General features: G+C 38.6%; 2 protein-coding genes across 2 annotated transcripts; one reads left to right on the top strand and one right to left on the bottom strand.

The window, feature by feature from the left end:
* Positions 1 to 607: 607 nt before the first annotated feature.
* Positions 608 to 4466, bottom strand: LOC111156020 (centrin-4-like). Its single transcript, XM_022516570.1, is given in 7 exon segments — positions 608 to 1382; positions 1551 to 1688; positions 2269 to 2397; positions 2779 to 2925; positions 3750 to 3809; positions 3811 to 4108; positions 4441 to 4466. Coding segments are annotated over 7 exon segments (888 nt in total). The 3' UTR covers positions 608 to 1292.
* A 44-nt stretch (positions 4467 to 4510) lies between these two features.
* Positions 4511 to 17955, top strand: LOC111155389 (Bardet-Biedl syndrome 12 protein-like). Its single transcript, XM_022515543.1, has 3 exons — positions 4511 to 4578; positions 12556 to 12620; positions 14407 to 17955. The coding sequence occupies exon 3, from the start codon at positions 14417 to 14419 to the stop codon at positions 16556 to 16558; it is 2142 nt and encodes a 713-aa protein (XP_022371251.1). The 5' UTR covers positions 4511 to 4578; positions 12556 to 12620; positions 14407 to 14416; the 3' UTR covers positions 16559 to 17955.
* The last annotated feature ends 1262 nt before the right edge of the window (positions 17956 to 19217 follow it).

The following is a 19217-nucleotide window of genomic DNA, read 5'->3' as shown; positions in this document are numbered from 1 at the left end:
CAGTCAACTACTGGTTGGAACAATGTTTTACTCATATAGGGAAGAGACAGAGCAGTATCAGTTTCGGTAGTGAATGTAGGTTTCCCATGGCCAGCAGGTCCCTCCCAGAAGCCAATATAGGGCAAGTGTCCTGTAAATAGCCATCAGGACCTCACCCTCTTTGAAGGGGACATCCCGTTTCCAAAGTGGGGTTTGCCAGGTGCCATATTACACACACACACACACACACACACACACACACACACACAGGAACCATATTATACACATCTTTAAGCAAAAAAAGTACACATGGAGTCTGAAATGGAAAGATATTCACAGAAAATTCCAGCATAAGCTGTAGAGACACTCTCGGTAAGGAAGTGTTCCAGGCCCAAGGCCCAGTCTTGTGTGAACCAGTGGGAGATCAAAAGACTGTATCTTGAGACTGCCTTTCCCAACAGTTTGGTTCTTTCATAAAAAAACAAAACAAAACAAAACAAAAACAAAGTTAAATTACAAGAGTCATAATATTAAATGAGTTAGAAAATATACATTTAAGTTATCCTGAGATTTTTGTTTTCTATAGGGAAGCTGCATAGTGAAGCACAACGATCCAAGATTTATCCATGTTTTATTTATTATCTATGAACAACTGGGCAATTTTTAAGTTCTCTGAACTTTAGTTTTCTCCTATGTAGTAAAATGGAGCTAATACTACCAGCTTCTAAGTTGTAACACTGAGATAACATGTGTAAAATCCCTAGCACCTCCCATGCAGAGGTATTAAATGCTCACGTGAGGGGTCAAACTTATAGGAAAATCTACATAGTACAGTGCTGCTTTGAATTTCTTTATAAGAGAAAAAGTAGCAAATAATATAGTGCTAGGCAATTTTATTTAATACTTAACATATCTGAATAACTGATTAAAAAGCAAATATTTATCAGATTTAAAGAGTTGCACAAAAGGAAAATAATAGGGAAATTAATTGGTTTGCAAAATTCATTTGGATGTGGGGTCAGTTTCATTAAACTTAAAAAAATTCTAAGTCTTTAGACCCTAGAGCTCTAAAAGTAGCAGTTGGAATTAATACTGGTTTGGGATCCATGGTTCACAGAAATCATTACATTTTGTTTCTTGATGCTATGGATTTAACAAAAGATTGGTAGAAACATGAAACTTCTCACATGGATTAGACATCAAGAGACCAATCTGTGCATATAAACTAAAAATTGAAAATACATCAGATATGATAGAACCATATAGCAAATACGAAGTTGTTAACAACTTTCCAGAAGGAATAAAAAAAAGTATTAATAAAGAGTGGTCCTTTTCATCATTCTCAAAAATTCTTCCTCATTTATCTCTCCATCCCTATCACGATCAGCTTCATCAAGCATTTCCTGTAAAATAAAATGTAAATATGGTATGTGAAATCATTAAAAATGAATAATGACATAAATGACTATTCAAATACACAAATTTTATTCTGAATGTATTTAATGAGTCCAACTTTATTAAGACTAACTATAAATTATATATAAATTATAATTATAAAAGTAAAAAATTACCTTAAGTTCATCATCTGTTAAATTTTCCCCCAATTCCTTAGCAACCCTCTTGATATTGTTTAGTGTTATGCTTCCAGTATCATCATCATCGAATAATTTGAAAGCCTTCAGTATTTCTTCTTTTTCATTTTTTTCACTCTTTAAAAACAGAAGCAATTAAATGTCACTGATCTTTCATTTATTCTATCAAACTGGACTTATGGGTGTTTGAGGTCTAGAGCAGCAATGTACCAAGTAACTGAGTTCTGACTGTACTGCTATAACTTTTAACAATTATTCCAATGCTCTCACATTTGCTCTCAAGGTATCTATATTCAAGGCTTGTTAAAGTGGAAGAGGCAAGGGTGATAAAGAGACTGTAATTCTTATTAACACCAGTAATTGATACCCATTATCAAAAATGTAAGCTCTGAGACAACACAGAGCTTGTCTTACCCAGTGCTCTCTCGATGTTTGCTGAGTTCAAGGCTTCAAAATGCTGACCCCATTCTCTCTATCCAGCCATCTATCCTTATTATTTCCTAACAACCTTCTCCACACGAGACAGTCTTCATTATTATCCTGAAAACATCTTTAATCTTGCTATTCCTGTCTATGTAAATCCTACCCATCTTGAAAAACCTAGTTCCAATTCTTCCTCTGTGAAACCTCTGATTGTTCAAAAAAATGTAGAAGGCTATTGCTTGTATTTCTTTGAAAAACAAAATCACTACTATACCATTTTTACACTCATTATGGCAAAAAAATCTTCAAAAGTAATGGTGCCAATTCCTTCTTTGTCGATTTCAGATATCATTTTTTTAATTTCTTCTTTCTTTGGATCAAATCCTAAGGCTTGCATGGCAATCTGAAATAGGAAGCAAATAAATTATACTACATTCTCATTCCTAGCTCTTAAATTACCTATTAATGACTAGATTTTCTCTTTTTTACTATGGACTAGGCATAAACCTAGAAAGTCAAGTCAGCAGGCCTAGGTTGCAATCCTATTGTGCCATAGGATATGTCTTTGTCACATCCTGAGTTTTGCTGTACTCATTCATAAAACAAGAATAAAATGCCTAACGAGATACTATATTATTAGTATGAGGCAGGTATGTATACTGAAGGTGTAGGTGTCCACACTGAAGAGATTTTGTCACAAGCTCTTAGCTGCTGTTAAAGATCGAAAGACTGCCACAAGTAAATGGTTTTTAAAATATTTTAGAATTAGAAGTAATTTCAAAACCTTCAGTTCTTTCACATCTATGGTTCCAGACCCATCAACATCAAATAAATCAAAGGCCTCTTTAATTTCTTGCTTTTGGGTTTCATTCAGTTCAAGTTTTGCTGCTCTTTTCTTCCATTGATCTGAACCTGTGCAGTAGTTGGATGCCTGTAATAAATACATATGTGCATGAACAACTATGTAACTGGAAAACTTAGCAGACCTGAATAATCTATGATAAATATAATAAATAAGCCTATTGAAGAACCCTATTCCCTACTACATAACGACCATCAGCAATTTCCCCCTTTTCCCTTTGCTAACATTTATGCTTTTGATATTAATATCTTGGTGGAAAGTCTGGTTCTTTGTACCACTTAAGTTCTTCCTTCAAACTAGAGCTTTTTGAGAGAGAGAAGAGGCAAAGGCACGCATGCTCCAATGGTAGATGTTATGTCCGAATACGACTGGCCCTACTTGGTATATCTGAAAAGTAATGTCTAAGGCACACCTTTCATCTAGGCCTATATGTCTCATAATAAAATTTATTTTGTGGGATATGTTTGATTGAAACAAAACCCTTTCCCACCTTTTAGCGCACTTTTCTATATTGCAGAAGCTGAGTAATGGGAAAAACAAAAACAAACAAACAAACAAATCTATATTGTTCAGGTGAAAAACTACTCCAGGGATCGGAGTAGGAATAAATATTGGGCCAATTATCAGCATCCAGGTAAACTGGAGGTCATCTTCCTGCTATGTGCCATCTTCCGCTGACAAGCAAGGTCACAGAGTTACTCTTCGGATTTTGCAGCCTTACTTCACTATCCCATCTCCAGCTTCGGGTTAAGAATCAGCGGCGGCCGAGAGGGCAACCGGACATCACGTTCCTAAGCGCCTCATCTCCTGGCTCACGTGAAGGCAGCGGCGGATTCTTGGCCCCCGGACTGCAGATGCACAGGAGCGCAGTTCCGACCCCTCAGAACCTTTACCTTCTCAACCCGGGCCGCTTTTTCGGAGCTCAGGACCTCTTTCCTAGAGGTCTAGACCCTCCCAACAGTTTCTCAGCCTCTTCTTCTCTGTATCCAGTTCTTTTCTGGCTAACCAGTGGTTTCTGTTTCCGTCACGGAACCGATCGCTGAGCGCTGGTATCAGCGGTTGGTGGGGACGATAAAGAACGAATGAACTGGAAGCCCGCTCCTGCGTCTCCAGAGCCGCGGCCATCATGCTTCTAAGTTTGCCACGAGAGGAACGGTTACTACATGACACTCGAGGATCAGGGGACGAATAAGACACTTCATAAACCAAACAAAATTCCTTCCTTGCTCCGGGCTGAAACTTCAGCTTTAGCCTCGGCCCGCAAGGGGTTACGGCGTGGCACTCACCATGTCACCAACCAGTGAGGTCAGCCGGGACCTCCCGGCCGCCAGCCGCGCAGCCCAACTGCAGTCTACACAGTTCAGAAACCGTTGCTAAGGCCGCTGTCACCCCCCCCCCCAGCAGCCCCGCCCACCCAGGCCTGCCTGCTGATTGACAGTTATTCTACCCAATGGTTAGAAAAGAAGGCCCTTTAAGCCCACCCTCTCTCTCTCCTCTTTACCAATAGAGTAACGCTCTGCCTTTCTTAGCCTGCCGTTAAGCAGAACTTTCCCTCTGGTATCTTAGCGACCAAACCCACCCAACCGGCAGGCTCGCTCCGCTTCGCACATGCGCAAAATGCGGGCGGAGAAGGCGGTTGCTTCGTCCGGGTGGTTAGATGTCCTAATGCCAGGTGAGAAGCTGGGATCTGAATCCTCGCGTGAAGATGGAGAAAAGAGCGAGGTTAGTAACGAGGTGCTTCCACCGACTCCCAAGTCTTTAGTGCAGACGATGAGAGCATTTATTTGCTTTTTTGACCTTTTCATACCCCGGGAAAGGATGAGAGTCCAGGGCCTGCCGGGCCGGGTAAATCGGTCCAGTTTAGGCTTACCGTCCGGCTGGAATTAACAGAGGTGGAGGGGACGGACCTTCCCCGGGGTCGCTAGATATTTCTCCGCCTCCACAGTGCGGGGGGCTTGGCCTTTAGCATTTCCCTCTTATCTGGTCCGGAGGGATTCTGGCGCTGTAGCCGAATGGCTGGAAGGAATTGGGCAAGGGGGCAGTGTGGGCGTCGGGATGCACCAAAATTCACTGCATACGAAAGTTTTTAACCATGTTGTAGTATTTATTTGCCGGGAAGAACTTTGGCTCCAATTATAATTACGATCAGACACCTATCCCCCCGACCCCTACCTTACTCTCACCCTCAGCCATTCCTGTGGTTAAATCCCAAGATTTGGCCGGCTTTCCAGCCATATCCTGCATAAATCCATAGTCATGAATCAGACAGAAGTAGCCTGATAGGGGTACCTGGGTGGCTCAGTGGTTTAAAGCCTCTGCCTTTGGCTGGGGTCATGATCCCGGGGTTCTGGAATGGAGCCCCGCATCGGGCTCTCTGCTCCGCGGGAAGCCTGCTTCCTCCTCTCTCTGCCTGCCTCTCTGCCTGCTTGTGATCTCTGTCTGTCAAATACATAAATAAACTCTTAAAAGAAAAAAAAAAAAGTAGCCTGATAATCCAGTTGATTCAGTTAACTGCTGAGATTTAGAAGCCTATAACTACTGTAAATCAAAGCAAATTCTTGCCCAGAGGGGCAGACTTGTTGACTCTCCCAGTCGTGAATCTGGTCAGGGACCAGGCCGAGGGTGGGAGAGAATGAGGTGGACCTCTCACTTCCTGGTAGAAATGAAGAGGTGATATTCTCTTAAAACTTCTAGCCCTAATTTTTACACATCAGGACTGTTTTTATGCCTCCTGCGGTACCTTCTGCAGAGTAAGTACTTTATTTTCCAAAAATCATACTGGACTCTCCAGCAGTGGATTTATGAGGAACATTAACTTTTGCCCAATTTTTTCCCCCACTTATCTCCTTGAAGGCAGGGCAAGAAAAATGTGCAAAGCGCATTGTTGAATCACGGTTCATACTATATGAAGTATGTAGAAGCATGGCACATTTTCCAAAACCATAATCCTGTCTGGTTCACATTCTATCCCAGTCAGACACCCAAGCTTTGTAATCATAAACAACATATTAGGATTCTGGAAAATAGGTAAGGTTATTCTAAAATTAGAAGTGATTTTTCCGTATAAAGTCCCAGTGGAAATTAAAATTATTCAAGTTCAAGATATTTTGTGAATTAAGTAGAATGTTCATTGATTTAATTATAATGCAGTAGACCCTTAAACAACAAGGATTTGAACTGTGTGGGCCTACTTATACATGGATTTTTTTTTTTTTTGGAGATTTGCCACAATTTGAAAAAACTCCCTGTTGAAACTTGTAGCCTAGAGATACTGAAAAAAAGTTTTTTTAAGGTATTATTGTAAGAATACAGCATATAACACATGTAACATATAAAATATGTGTTAATTCGCTGTTTTGGTTATCTGTAAGACTTCCAAACGACAGTAGGCTATTAGTAGTTAAGTGTAGTTAAGTTTTGAGGGAGTCAAGAGTTATATTTGGATTTTCAGTTGTGCAGTGGTCAGAGTCCTGTCCCTAACCCCTAGATTTTAAGGGTTATTTGTATTTTGATTTTTCAGGCCATTAACCTCACCAGGAAAGTTGCTCTTGATGAGTTTTAAGGACATTTACTTCATCTTTACTACTAATATTAAGAGGATTTCTGAGACCCAGAAATGAATAGTGACCAAATATATAGAACCAAATTCTAACCTTAATCAGTTTTGATCTTATGGCAATTAAAAGTCTGAGTAATATTAACCTGCTGTTAACCTGCTTTTACATCGCTTTGTGATTTAGGCTCTTATATTTGGGAAATTAACTTATAGTAAAATGGTTTTTTTATTATAGTCTCAGATTGCAATTCCTAGGTCTTGGGTCTAGAGAGTACTTAGTCTTGAAAAATAGCTGTTACTAATCCAATTGTATTGTAAAACAGTAGTAATAATAATAATTAGTCTAGGAAAATATTAAATTCATTGGCACTCTTTTTTTTTTTTTTAAGGATTTTATTTATTTATTTGACAGAGAGAGATCACAAGTAGATGGAGAGGCAGGCAGAGAGAGAGAGAGGGAAGCAGGATCCCTGCCGAGCAGAGAACCCGATGCGGGACTCGATCCTAGGACCCTGAGATCATGACCTGAGCCGAAGGCAGCGGCCCAACCCACTGAGCCACCCAGGCACCCTCATTGGCACTCTTAATTCTACTAAATTTACTTAATGCTTTCCACACGTCTTATATTGTGCCAGCTACTGGGTGAGTTTGAAAGGAACTGAGTGTAGAGGATAAAGATGAATAAAAGTAAGGAACCAACAGATTAGTAGGGGAGAAAGGCACAGACATATATAGAGAGTTTTAAATTCCGGGCGCTAAGTGCTTTAGAAGATGTGTGTGGGAAGTGCATGAGCACTGGAAGGAGGCACTACTTCCTGGGGCAATGGATAAGGTTGTATCAAAAATGTGGAGCCCTGGAGCACCTGGGTGGCTCAGTGGGTTAAGCCTCTGCCTTCTGCTCAGGTCATAATCTCAGCATCCTGGGATGGAGCCCCCTATCTGGCTCTCTGCTCAGCAGGGAGCCTGCTTCCTCCCCACCTGCCTGTCTGCCTACTTGTTATCTCTGCCAAATAAATAAATAAAATCTTTAAAAAAAAAAAAAATGTGGAGCCCTTCAGGAGGCTCCCTGCTCAGCAGGGAATCTGCTTCTCCTCCCTCTGCTCCTTCCCCCACTCATCCTCCCTCTCTCTCTTTCTCTCTCTCTCAAATAAATAAATAACATTTTTAAAAATGTGGCATTTGCCTTGGGTCATGAAAAATATATAGCATTTGCCAAGGTGAAGAAAGGGTAGGATATTCAAATGTGAATATAGCATGTGTAAATATGAAAATAAATGTATGTTCTAATGTGTCTCAAGATCTTAGGGTATATAAGGAAAGGTGGGAAATGAGTCATAAATTACGTTGAGGTTCGATTACGGGACACCTGTGTCAAACTAAGGAGTGAAGATTTTATTTTCTAAGATAAATAGATGTTTTTAGGCAATGGAGTACTTTGATTGGGTTTTTGTTTTGCAAAGATAATTCTGACAACCATGTGAAGGAGGAACCATTTTGGAAGCAATTAAAGGGTCTCAACTAAGGCAGTACCAAATAGGAATCATGTCAACTGTAAAGGTGATTGGAACTTAAATTTTGGTGGAGTAATACTGACAATGGCCTCTGTTTAATCTTGTCAGTTTTGTACTTAAAGTTAAGATAGCAACTATGGTGAAAACCATGTGCTCACCAAATATTTATTGTCAGCAGTGTGTCAGACAATATTCTTGGTACGTGGTATACCTAAGTGACTAAAATTGTCCTCCTGGGAATTACATTCTAAGAGAGGGAGATGGTCATACATAATAAATACATACCTACACTTTGTACTACTTTATAAAGGGTAAGTGTTATGGAAAAAAGGAAGTAGAGCAGTTAAAGGGAATCCAAGTGTAGAGGGAAAAGTGGAATTCGTGATATTAGATAGCGTGCTCCATGGTAGGCCTCACTGAAAAGAGTAAATTTGAGTAAATATTTAGAGGTGGTGAGGCAACAGATTTCTCAGGGATGAACATCCCAGAAAGAGGGAATAACTAGAACAGAAACTCTAAGTTAGGGAGCATGACTTGCAGACTGCTTGAGGATAGAGTAGTAGGAAACAAAAAGGGGTAAGAGGGAGGAGTGCAGATTATTAGGGCTTTATTAGGACCTTGATTTTCATTCCTAGTGAAATGGGAAGGCTTTGCAAGATTTTGAGCAGAGGAGTGAAATGACCTGAGCTGATTTTTTAAAAGGGGATCCTGTGTCAGACAAAGGAGTAAAAACTTTTATGTTCCAAGTTGAAGGTTTTTAAGTAATGGAATATGATTAGACTGCTATATTGGGAAAGACTGGTGATATACAAACTGTTCATTTTGATAATGAAGAAAGCTAATCATACCTGTCAGAAAATATTAATATTTTTAAAAATTCAACTCCTGAAAAGTATTGCATGTCTTGGTATTCTAGACCAAATGCCTTAAACAGGACTAGACATCATACTAGGAAAAGAAGGATGCTTTTGATGTCAAAACCCAGTGAAGTAGTGTGTCTGTGCTTCTGTTACACGTTTAGAAAGTTAAAGAAACATTAAGCTGGCAAGTAAAGTTGTTAGGAAACCCAATAATAAAACAGCTGTTTGTGGAAAACATTGGTGCTGATGTATGGCAGAACAAAAATCAGAGTGTCAATTCAATGCCAAGAAAAGTTTTTTTTTTTTTCCTTTGAAATTACCTATTTCACCATGCCTGTTACTCAACTTTTTAGAAGGTGAGGGATTTTTGTTTGCATTTTTATTTTATGGTAATTAATTAATCTTTACAAAATAATTATTTAGGAGCTTTTCCCAACTTAGGAATGCTAAGACTTTTTTTTTTTTTTTTTTTTTTTTTTTTTAGATTTTATTTATTTATTTGACAGACAGAGATCACAAGCAGGCAGAGAGGCAGGCAGAGAGACAGGAGGAAGCAGGCTCCCTGCTGAGCAGAGAGCCCAATGCGGGACTCGATCCCAGGACTCCGAGATCACGACCTGAGCCGAAGGCAGCGGCTTAACCCACTGAGCCACCCAGGCGCCCCTAAGACTTTTTTTTAATTGCTGCTGGAACTTGGAATAGAGTCTTCAAATGCTGAAATAGCATTTTTCTTGAATGTTTGTTCATATTTTATTAAATATAAAATATTCTATTCGTTTCAGGTGTACAGCACACTGATTCGACAACTCTATATGTTATGCTATGCTTATCACAAGTGTAGCTACCATATGCCATCGTACAATGTTATTACAATACCATTGACTATATTCTTCATGCTCTTCCTTTCATCCATGTGACTTATTCCTTCCATAATTAGAAGCCTATACCTCCTACTCCCTTTCACCCCTTTTTGCCCATCCCCTACACCTCTTCCCTCTAGCAATCACCAGTGTGTTCTGTGTATTTATGGGTCTGTTTCTGCCTGTTCTGTTTGGTTTGTTTTTTAGGTTCCACATATAAGTGATATAATTGAATATTTTGAGATCAGTTGCATGTAACTTTTTGCTTGTAGATTAATTTTGTTTAAATAATTTCATGTCTTTTCTGGGAAAACTGTTTTCACATAAATTAAATGCAGACTTTGAAAGTTTAAATAAGTTTGAAATAGCCCATGACTTTTTCCTTTTGCTCTACATTCCCTATAAGTTTTCTGCTAATACAGTAATATGTTGTGATTTAAACTTAGTATAAAGAGGAAACCATAAACAGAGATTCTGATGCTTGGGGGGGGGGGAAAGGGCATATCCATTTTAAGGATATAAACAGGCTTGGAAGAAGGCAAGAAGGTTTGGAAGTGGAAATGTAGCAGAAAATTCTGCAGGAGAGAAGGTGAATCTCTATCACATTGGGTAGAGGGACAGCCAGAAGGCACTATTATTTAGTAGTTAATAGCATGGGACTCTGGCATTAGACAAATCTATTATTTACTAGTTTGAGATTTGGTACGTTACTTATCTGTTTTTCATTTTAATAGGTTAAATATGTACATACCTCAGAATATTATGAGAACTCTATTACCTAGTGCATGTAAAGTGGCTCATACTTAATAAGCTCTCAGAACATGTTAGAAATTAAAAAACATGCAAAAAGCCAGTCCTTTCAAGCTTGTCTTTTCATCAAATTATTCTGGAGCAACTGGATATCCAGGAGGAAACAAAATGACCCCTGCCTCACACCATTTACAAAAATCAGTTTAAGATGAATTATAAATATAAATGTAAAAGCTAAAACAAAAAGAGCTAAATTGGAGTATTTACACTCCCTCAGTGTAAAACCCATCACAAAGCTGTAGTAATCAAGAAAGTGTGATCCTTGGACACCGGGTGGCTCAGTCGGTTAAACATATGACCCTTGGTTTCAGCTCAAGTCATGATGATCTCAGGGTCATGGGATCATGTGGTCCTGGCTTAAGGATGGACATATAGATCAATCAGATAGAATTGAGAGTCTAGAAATAAACCCAAAATCTATTGCCAAGTTGACTTTTGACAAAGATGCAAAACCATCAATTGGGAAAAATAGTCTTTCAACAAATGATGCTGGGACAATTTGACATCCGAATGCAAAGTTGGACTCCTACTTCATCCCATATACAAAAATAAAATGTGTTAATGAACTTAATATAAGATATAAAACTATAAAACTCAAAACGCTGGGTCAAATCTTTATGACTTCGGATTTAGCAATAAATTCTTAGATATGACACCAAGAGCATGAGCAACAAAAGGAAAAAAAAAGACAAATTCAGCTTCATTAAAATGGGAAACTTTAATGCATCAAAGTGATTATCAAAAAAGTAGATAATACAACCTACAGAGGGAGAAAATTTGTAAATTGTATTTTGATAAGGTCCTAATTTCCAGAATATGCAAAGAATTCTTACAGTTCAACAACAAAAAGACAACCCAATTTTAAAATGGGCAAAAGATTTGAATAGATATTTCTCCAAATGGCCAGCCAGTACATGAAAAGATGCTTATCATCGTTAGTTTTTAGAGAAGGCAAATCAAAACCACAGTGAAATATCACTTCACTTCTAATAGGATGTCTGTTGTTTAAAAAACAGAGACAAAACATAAAACAGAAGATATGTATTGGTGAGCATACTAGGTTGAGTAGTGTTCGCTCCAAAACTCATGTCCATCCAGAATCTCAGAATGATTTTATTTGGAAATAGAGTCTTTATATAAGTAGCTAGTTAAGATAGGTCATGCCAGATTACGGTTGACCCTAAATAAAATGAATGGTGTCCTTTTAAGAAAACCATATGAAAAAAAAGCAGATAGTGAGTTTTTTTACAAAAAGCCATGGACCTCCAGGAGCCAGCTAGAAACTGGAAGAGCCTTCCCTAGAGCCTTCAGAGGATTCAAGGCCCTGCAGATAGCTTGATTTCAGACTTCTGGACTCCAGAACCATGAGAGAATAAAAATGTATTGTTTTAAGCACCCAGCTTTTGGTAATTCAGTACAGCACCTCTAGGAAATCAATACAACAAGGATGTGGAAAAATTGAAACCCTCATGTATTGCTAGTGAGAAAGTAAACTGATTTAGCTGCTATAGAAGACAGTTTGGCAGTTCCTCAGGAAGTTAAACATAAAATGACCATGTGACCACTCCTAGGTGTATACCCAAAAGAATTGAAAACATACTCAGACACTTGTACACAAATGTTCATAGTAGCACAATTCACAGTAGTCAAAAGATAGAAATAACTGAAATGTCCATCAACAGATAAATAAGGTGATACATACATACAATGGAATATTACTCAGCCATAAAAAGGAATGAAGTACTGATACATAATATTATGTGGATAAACCTCAAAAACATTATGCTAAGTGAAAGAAGCCAGACAGAAAAGGTCACATATTGTGTGATTCTGTTTACATGAAATGTCCAAAAAAGGTAGATCCATAGACATAAGACATAGACATAAAAACCATAACGTTTTTAGAAGAAGTATAGAAGAATATCTTTTGTACTCGGGGTAGGCAAAACTTAAGAAATAGAACCCCAAAAGCAATAACCTTTTATAAAAAGGGGGGAAAAAGATAAATGAACTGGGGAAGTAGATTGCCAAGCAACAATAAGGTCAGTTGAGGTTTGAAATGATACAGCATGGTTGTGTCTATTTTTTTTGTTTATTTTCAGCTGCAGCAAGGTGAGTGTGGAGTAGACAGAAAGTTGGATTTCATCAAGATTGATGACTTTGCAAGGTGAGTAGGGTGAACTTGAAGTGGGATAAGGATTTTTGAGGATATACGTGCAAGGGAGTGATTGTAATAATTGACAGGAATTTAAACTGGATAAGTAGAGAATTGACAGTATGGGGGTGAGGAGTGAGGGACAACGAAAACATGGTAAGATCAGATAATTTGAAGATACAATGGGTCTCGAGATTAGAGTATGAGTCCTAGAGTATATATTGGTGCCATATCAAATGAGATATGCCTGGATGTATCAAGAGTTTGATTTTTATTTTATAGAATTGAAATTTTCACAAAAGAGCATTTGCATTTGAAACTGAGTACAAACAGTTCATCTTTATACCTTTTCCTTGGCTATATTAGCTTTTCCCCTTAGTTCTTGAAAGCTTATAGGAGGCTACTCTTGAGGAATAGTTGTGTTATGGCTTCCTCCTGATCTTAAGGTATCTCGAATAGTGGCACTCCTCAGTTTCAAGGATGAATCCAGGTATTATAGGAACAAATTTATCAGATGAAAAGCAAAACTCTGAATTGCTTGCTTTTTGATATTTTGGATTTAAAAGATTGTGACAAAAAATATCGTTCAAAGAATTATAAAGTCGTGGAGTTGGAAGAGTTTATATTATCTACAATTTTAGTTCTAGTCTTTGAGAGCTTATACCTTGCAAGATAGGTCATTTTATTATAGACAGCTTTTCAAGTAAGGGGTACTTTGTTAAAAAGTTCTTTTTATTGGACTGAAGTTTCTCTCTTTAAGTCTTACTGGTTTTAGTCGTGGATTTTTAAATAGTATGTGGAAAAAGCCCAATTGCTTTTGAACTTCCCTTTAAATAATACTTTTTTCCCCTTTGCATTCTAATTAGTAACCTAGTCCATCCTCTCACCTGCATCCCTCTTCCACATTCCCTATCTAGATAACTACAGATAATGCTTAGCTGGCTTTTCTGCCTCCAGTGAGGCACCTACCCTGTTCATTCTCCGTGCTGTCAGAACGGTAATCTATCCAAAACACTAGCAGCAGCAGCAGTAGTCACAGTAGTACTCAGAAGGGATTATGTGCCTGGAGTTGTTCTGAACACTGTAGTCCTTTACTCCTTATAACAACCCTACAAGGTAGTTTCTGTTATAGTCCTTATTTTTCAGATGTGGACAGAGTAGAGTAGTTAGATAACTTGCTGAAGTCTACATAGCTAGTAAGTGTTAGAGCCAAGTTCAAATCCAGACTTCTAGATCTAGAGCACATGCTTTCAAACTCTATATCAAGCTGTTTCTTAATCTTCCCTACTTAAAACACTTAAGTGGTTCCCATTAGAGGATCAGGTTTGACGTGGCACATAATGGCCCTCATGTTCCAACCCTTTTTCTTTTCTAGAGCTTCATCTTCCATTTCCTACTACTTTCTTCATATTTCTATAAAATTAAACTACTTATATTACCCCAGTACACTGTGTTTTTTCACATATATGTGCATTTACTACCCCCTCCTTCAACTTGCTGACTCTTTCAAATTATTCTTCAAGACTCATTTCAAGCATTGTCCTCTTCTGGGAACACTACCAGAATCATTGCCTACATGATCCACTTCCCCTATTGGATGAGTATTCCTTCCCCACATGCCCATACCTTTATCGAAATATCATTATAGTACTGTTATCATTGCACTGACTCTATTGAATGGAAACTGTACATACCAGAAACCCCTCAAAGGCAGGGACGATATCTGATTTTTCTTTTATAAGCAATTGTAACCACGAATTACACTGAATAAATTTCCAAGTTTTTATTTTATTTGCAGATGATGACTCATGGTGATGGCTTGCAGGGTCATAAATAAAAGAAGGCACATGGGACTTCAACAACTTTCATCATTTGCGGGAACAGGAAGAACTTTCCTAGGTCCATTAAAATTATCTAAATTTATTATAGATGCAGAGTGTCATGAAAGTGTGTTAATCAGTTCAACAGTAAGGCTTCTTGAAAGTTTGGATTTAACCAGTGCAGTGGGACAACTTCTCAACGAAGCAGTTCAAGCACAAAATAACACATATAAAACTGGAACCAGTACTCTTTTGTTTCTCATCGGTGCCTGGAGCAGTGCTGCTGAAGAATGTCTCCATTTAGGTGTCCCCATTTCATTAATAGTGTCTGCAATGTCAGAGGGCTTGAACTCTTGCATTGAAGAGGTAGTTTCCCTTCAAGTACCTGTCCACAGTGTATTTGACCATATAGACAGCACTAAGACATTTTCTGGACTTGAAACATCTAGTGTCAGTTTGTGTCCTTTTCTACAAATCCCTTCAGATACTGGTTTACAGAAAGAGCATGATCTCAAAGATGTTGCCTCTCCATCACTGACCTTTTACAGTCTTGCTGGGATACCTGTTAGATCAACTAAACTCTTTAGATCTCAGGCTGAAGTTGAAGCAGATAAAAATACACTACAAAATCCTCAAAGTCTGCAAAACAGTCTGCTCACAGGCAGCCATTATGGAAAGTCAATACTAATCCACAGTAGGCATTTTAATAGGACAGATAATAATCAGTGGATAAACAAACCAGATGGATTTCTAGAACAACATGGTGGAGCTACTCCCAGTACTTACAGATGCAGTGATTTGGTAGAGTTGGAGATGGGTTTGAGTCACGGAGATCACCATAGCATGAAATTAGTAGATGAAGCAGTACGGCTGCAGTATCAGAATGCAAGTATGCAGCAAGGCAGCCGTATGATGCCATTTTGGTTTGACATTTCCAGAATCTTCATTTGTTGTTTACCAGGTGTACCTGAAAGTTTTTCTTGTGTCTGTCCAGGATTTATCACTGTTCTATCAATATCTAATACTACTCTGATCAAGGAATTACAGAATCAGCCTATCCGGATTCTTCTCATTGAGGGTGACCTCACAGAGAATTATCGGCACCTGGGGTTTAATAAGGCTACAAATATTAACACAGTATTGGAAAGCATGAGGGTTCAACAAGACACCACAGAAGAACTGTGGACAAATTATGTCTTACAGGTATTAATTAAGTTCAACGTGAACCTCGTCCTGGTACAAGGAAATGTGTCTGAACACTTAACTGAAAAGTGCATACACAGTAAGCGGTTGGTACTTGGGTCCGTGAATAGCAGTGTGATGCAGGCTTTTGCAGAAGCTTCGGGAGCAGTACAGGTGACCTACATCACACAAGTGAATGAAAACTGTGTGGGCAGTGGGGTCTCTGTGACCTTCTGGAGAAGTATTCCTTCAGATGTCATAGATAGGATCAACGTAATCACAATCGTGATAAAAACGGAAGGAATTAATCTGGTTACAGTGGTGCTCACTAGCTCAGTCACTGCACAGATGCAAACCAAAGAAGATAGATTCTGGACTTGTGCCTATCGTCTGTATTATGCTCTAAAAGAGCAAAAGGTCTTCCTTGGAGGTGGTGCAGTTGAATTTTTGTGCCTTAGCCACCTTCAGATTCTTGCAAAGCAATCACTGAGTAAAAGAAACCACGTTTGTTCAGGATGGCTTCCTAATACTTCCTCTTGGCTGGCCTCCTCTCTGGCACTATACAGATCAACTGTGCTTAAATGCCTTGCAAATGGGTGGCACAAATACCTTTCAACTCTCATATATAACACAGCCAGTTGCTCATCAGAATTTGAAGCCAGCACATTCATTCAACAGCGTCTACAAAATGCCACAGACTCTGGTTCTCCTTCATCTTACATCTTGAATGAATATAGTAAACTAAATAGTGGAATTTTTAATTCAGCCATTTCAAATAAACTGGAACAGATTCCAAGCATTTATGACGTAGTTATACCAAAGACCGAGGCATGGCGCCGAGCTTTGGATTTAGTACTATTAGTACTTCAAACAGACAGTGAAATTATTACTGGACTTGGACACAGACAGTTAAATTCACAGGAAACAGAGGGCTTTTTATTTTTGTAGTGTTATTGGCTAGGTCTTTGGAAAGTAAGATTTTGTAATGTATCATGCTAATAATAAATTTCCTAATAATAAATCAAGCCAAGTCATAGTGCCAGCCTTTACCAAGAAGAAAATTGTTGATGTCTGTCAATAACTGCAGGGTCTGAGATTTCACCCAACTTACCTGTTAGCCTGTTACCATTTCATGGTATGCAACAGATACACGAGACACTTGGATCAGAGACAGTGCACTTTGATATTCATTATCAAAGCAGTAGCTAGTGCTTCTTGTTGGTTTGTATCAGTTCCCATTTCTCTGAGCTCCATAAGAGCAACATAAAAGGCCAGTGATGGAAGCGGGCACACAAAGTGGGTTGTGTTACAGAAAAGGAACACTGAGCTTGGGGCATTGATTGCTTTTATAGTAACCGGAAACAATCCTGTTTTTTGCCCAAGGGGAGTTGTTACCTCATGCCCCAAGATTGCTCAATGTAAACACAAGCCTGAGACACGGACTGGGTAAAGATAGGTCAGGACCTTGCATTGGTGGCATACCCAGAAAATATGCCGTGTCATTCAGAGCCCGTATGGATGGCCTCTTCCAACTACTCACTTCTTAACTTGAAATGCTCTTGGCCAGACTTGAATTTTCATGTAAGAATGCCACTCTGTTTACTAGTCTGATTAATCTGATAAACAGGTTATTTAGTCAATATCAGATCTATTCAGTTGGTTTCATAGAGCAGTTAATTAAGGCTGCTATCAACAGACTGAGCAACAGGATGAAACCAATCTGTGCTACTGACCTCAGTCATGTCCCCTAAGGTCTTGAATTCAGGAAAATCACAGCTTTTATAGAAGCGGAAGTAAGCCTGTTCTTGGTCTGGAGTGAGATATTTTGTCATCATTCAAGGTTACTCACTGGAAACACATCCCTGAGAAATGGCCCAGAAAAAGAGAGCTCAAACCCAGCAAGAACATGCAAGGATGCTGAGAGTCCATAGCATTCTGTGTATCCCAACAAAGTCTTACTCTTTTGCCACTAAGCCATTAAATGAACATCTTAAGAACTGAACTATGTGTGGAGTTGAAAATTAGAAAAGCTCTGGGGAAATAATAACAGTAGTAATGAAGTTATTGATTACCTATGGTGTTCCAGGCACTATTCTAAAGTCTTTACATGTTGTATTAACTTTTTAGGGTTGCCATAACAAAATGCCACATATTAGGGGGCTTAAACAACAGAAATTTATTTTCTCACAATTCTGAGACCTAGACTCTGAGATCAAGGTATTGTCAGAGTCGGTTTCTTCTGAGGCCTCTTTCCAGTTCACTTGTAAATGGATGTCTTTTCCCTTTGTCTCACAATGTCTTCCCTATCTATCTATCTATCTGTGTCCTAATTTTCTCATAAAGACACTGTCATAATGGATAAGTCCTTCCCTAATGACCTCATTTTAACTTAATTACCTCTTTAAAGAACCTGTTTCCAGTATAGTCACATTCTGAGTACTGGGGATTAGGACTTCACCATATGAATTGGGGGGGAGGGAGGGACACAATTCATCCTATTAACACAAATTATCTCAATCTTTGAAACATTTATTTTCTCCATTGTATGATAAGGAAATGAGCTTCGTAAGGTTAAGAAGCTTACCCAAAGTCTTAAAGCTAATAGGTAGAAGAGCTGGAGTTTACACTAAGATTTTCTCTGGCTCCAAAGTGTATTTCTAAGTATTAACTGTGAAAGGAAGCTTTTTCTGTAAAGTAACAGCAACAAGACGAGAAAAGAATGTGTAGTTTATTTATAGGATAATTTAAATGTATTAGAAAACATAACTTGGTTATCCTCCACTCTGGTAAAATAATATAACTTTTGGTTTAGTGGTTGTCTTAAATGTGGTCACATGAAAACCTTGCACAGATAATCATTCCAGTTATATATACCAGCTTTGTTCCAAGCTAGAATCTAACAACATTAAGAGTTGAACTGCTTTTTAAAATAAAGTATTATTTTACTTGTGTAGGTATTGATACTTTTACTCATGCTTTTTAAAATAAAGTATTATTTTACTTGTGTAGGTATTGATACTTTTACTCATCAGGCAGAGAGGCAGGCAGAGAGACAGGAGGAAGCAGGCTCCCTGCTGAGCAGAGAGCCCAATGCGGGACTCGATCCCAGGACTCCGAGATCACGACCTGAGCCGAAGGCAGCGGCTTAACCCACTGAGCCACCCAGGCGCCCCTAAGACTTTTTTTTAATTGCTGCTGGAACTTGGAATAGAGTCTTCAAATGCTGAAATAGCATTTTTCTTGAATGTTTGTTCATATTTTATTAAATATAAAATATTCTATTCGTTTCAGGTGTACAGCACACTGATTCGACAACTCTATATGTTATGCTATGCTTATCACAAGTGTAGCTACCATATGCCATCGTACAATGTTATTACAATACCATTGACTATATTCTTCATGCTCTTCCTTTCATCCATGTGACTTATTCCTTCCATAATTAGAAGCCTATACCTCCTACTCCCTTTCACCCCTTTTTGCCCATCCCCTACACCTCTTCCCTCTAGCAATCACCAGTGTGTTCTGTGTATTTATGGGTCTGTTTCTGCCTGTTCTGTTTGGTTTGTTTTTTAGGTTCCACATATAAGTGATATAATTGAATATT

Source organism: Enhydra lutris, unplaced genomic scaffold (genome assembly GCF_002288905.1).
Source record: "Enhydra lutris kenyoni isolate GAN:26980312 unplaced genomic scaffold, ASM228890v2 scaffoldscaffold3, whole genome shotgun sequence".
NCBI classification, from domain to species: domain Eukaryota; kingdom Metazoa; phylum Chordata; class Mammalia; order Carnivora; family Mustelidae; genus Enhydra; species Enhydra lutris.
Note: the sequence above shows the minus strand (reverse complement) of the source record. Positions and strands in the feature narration are given on the sequence as shown.

Coding starts and splice junctions, on each gene's coding strand:
- LOC111155389 (XM_022515543.1), top strand. CDS start 14,417: ATGGTGATGGCTTGCAGGGTCATAAATAAAAGAAGGCACATGGGACTT.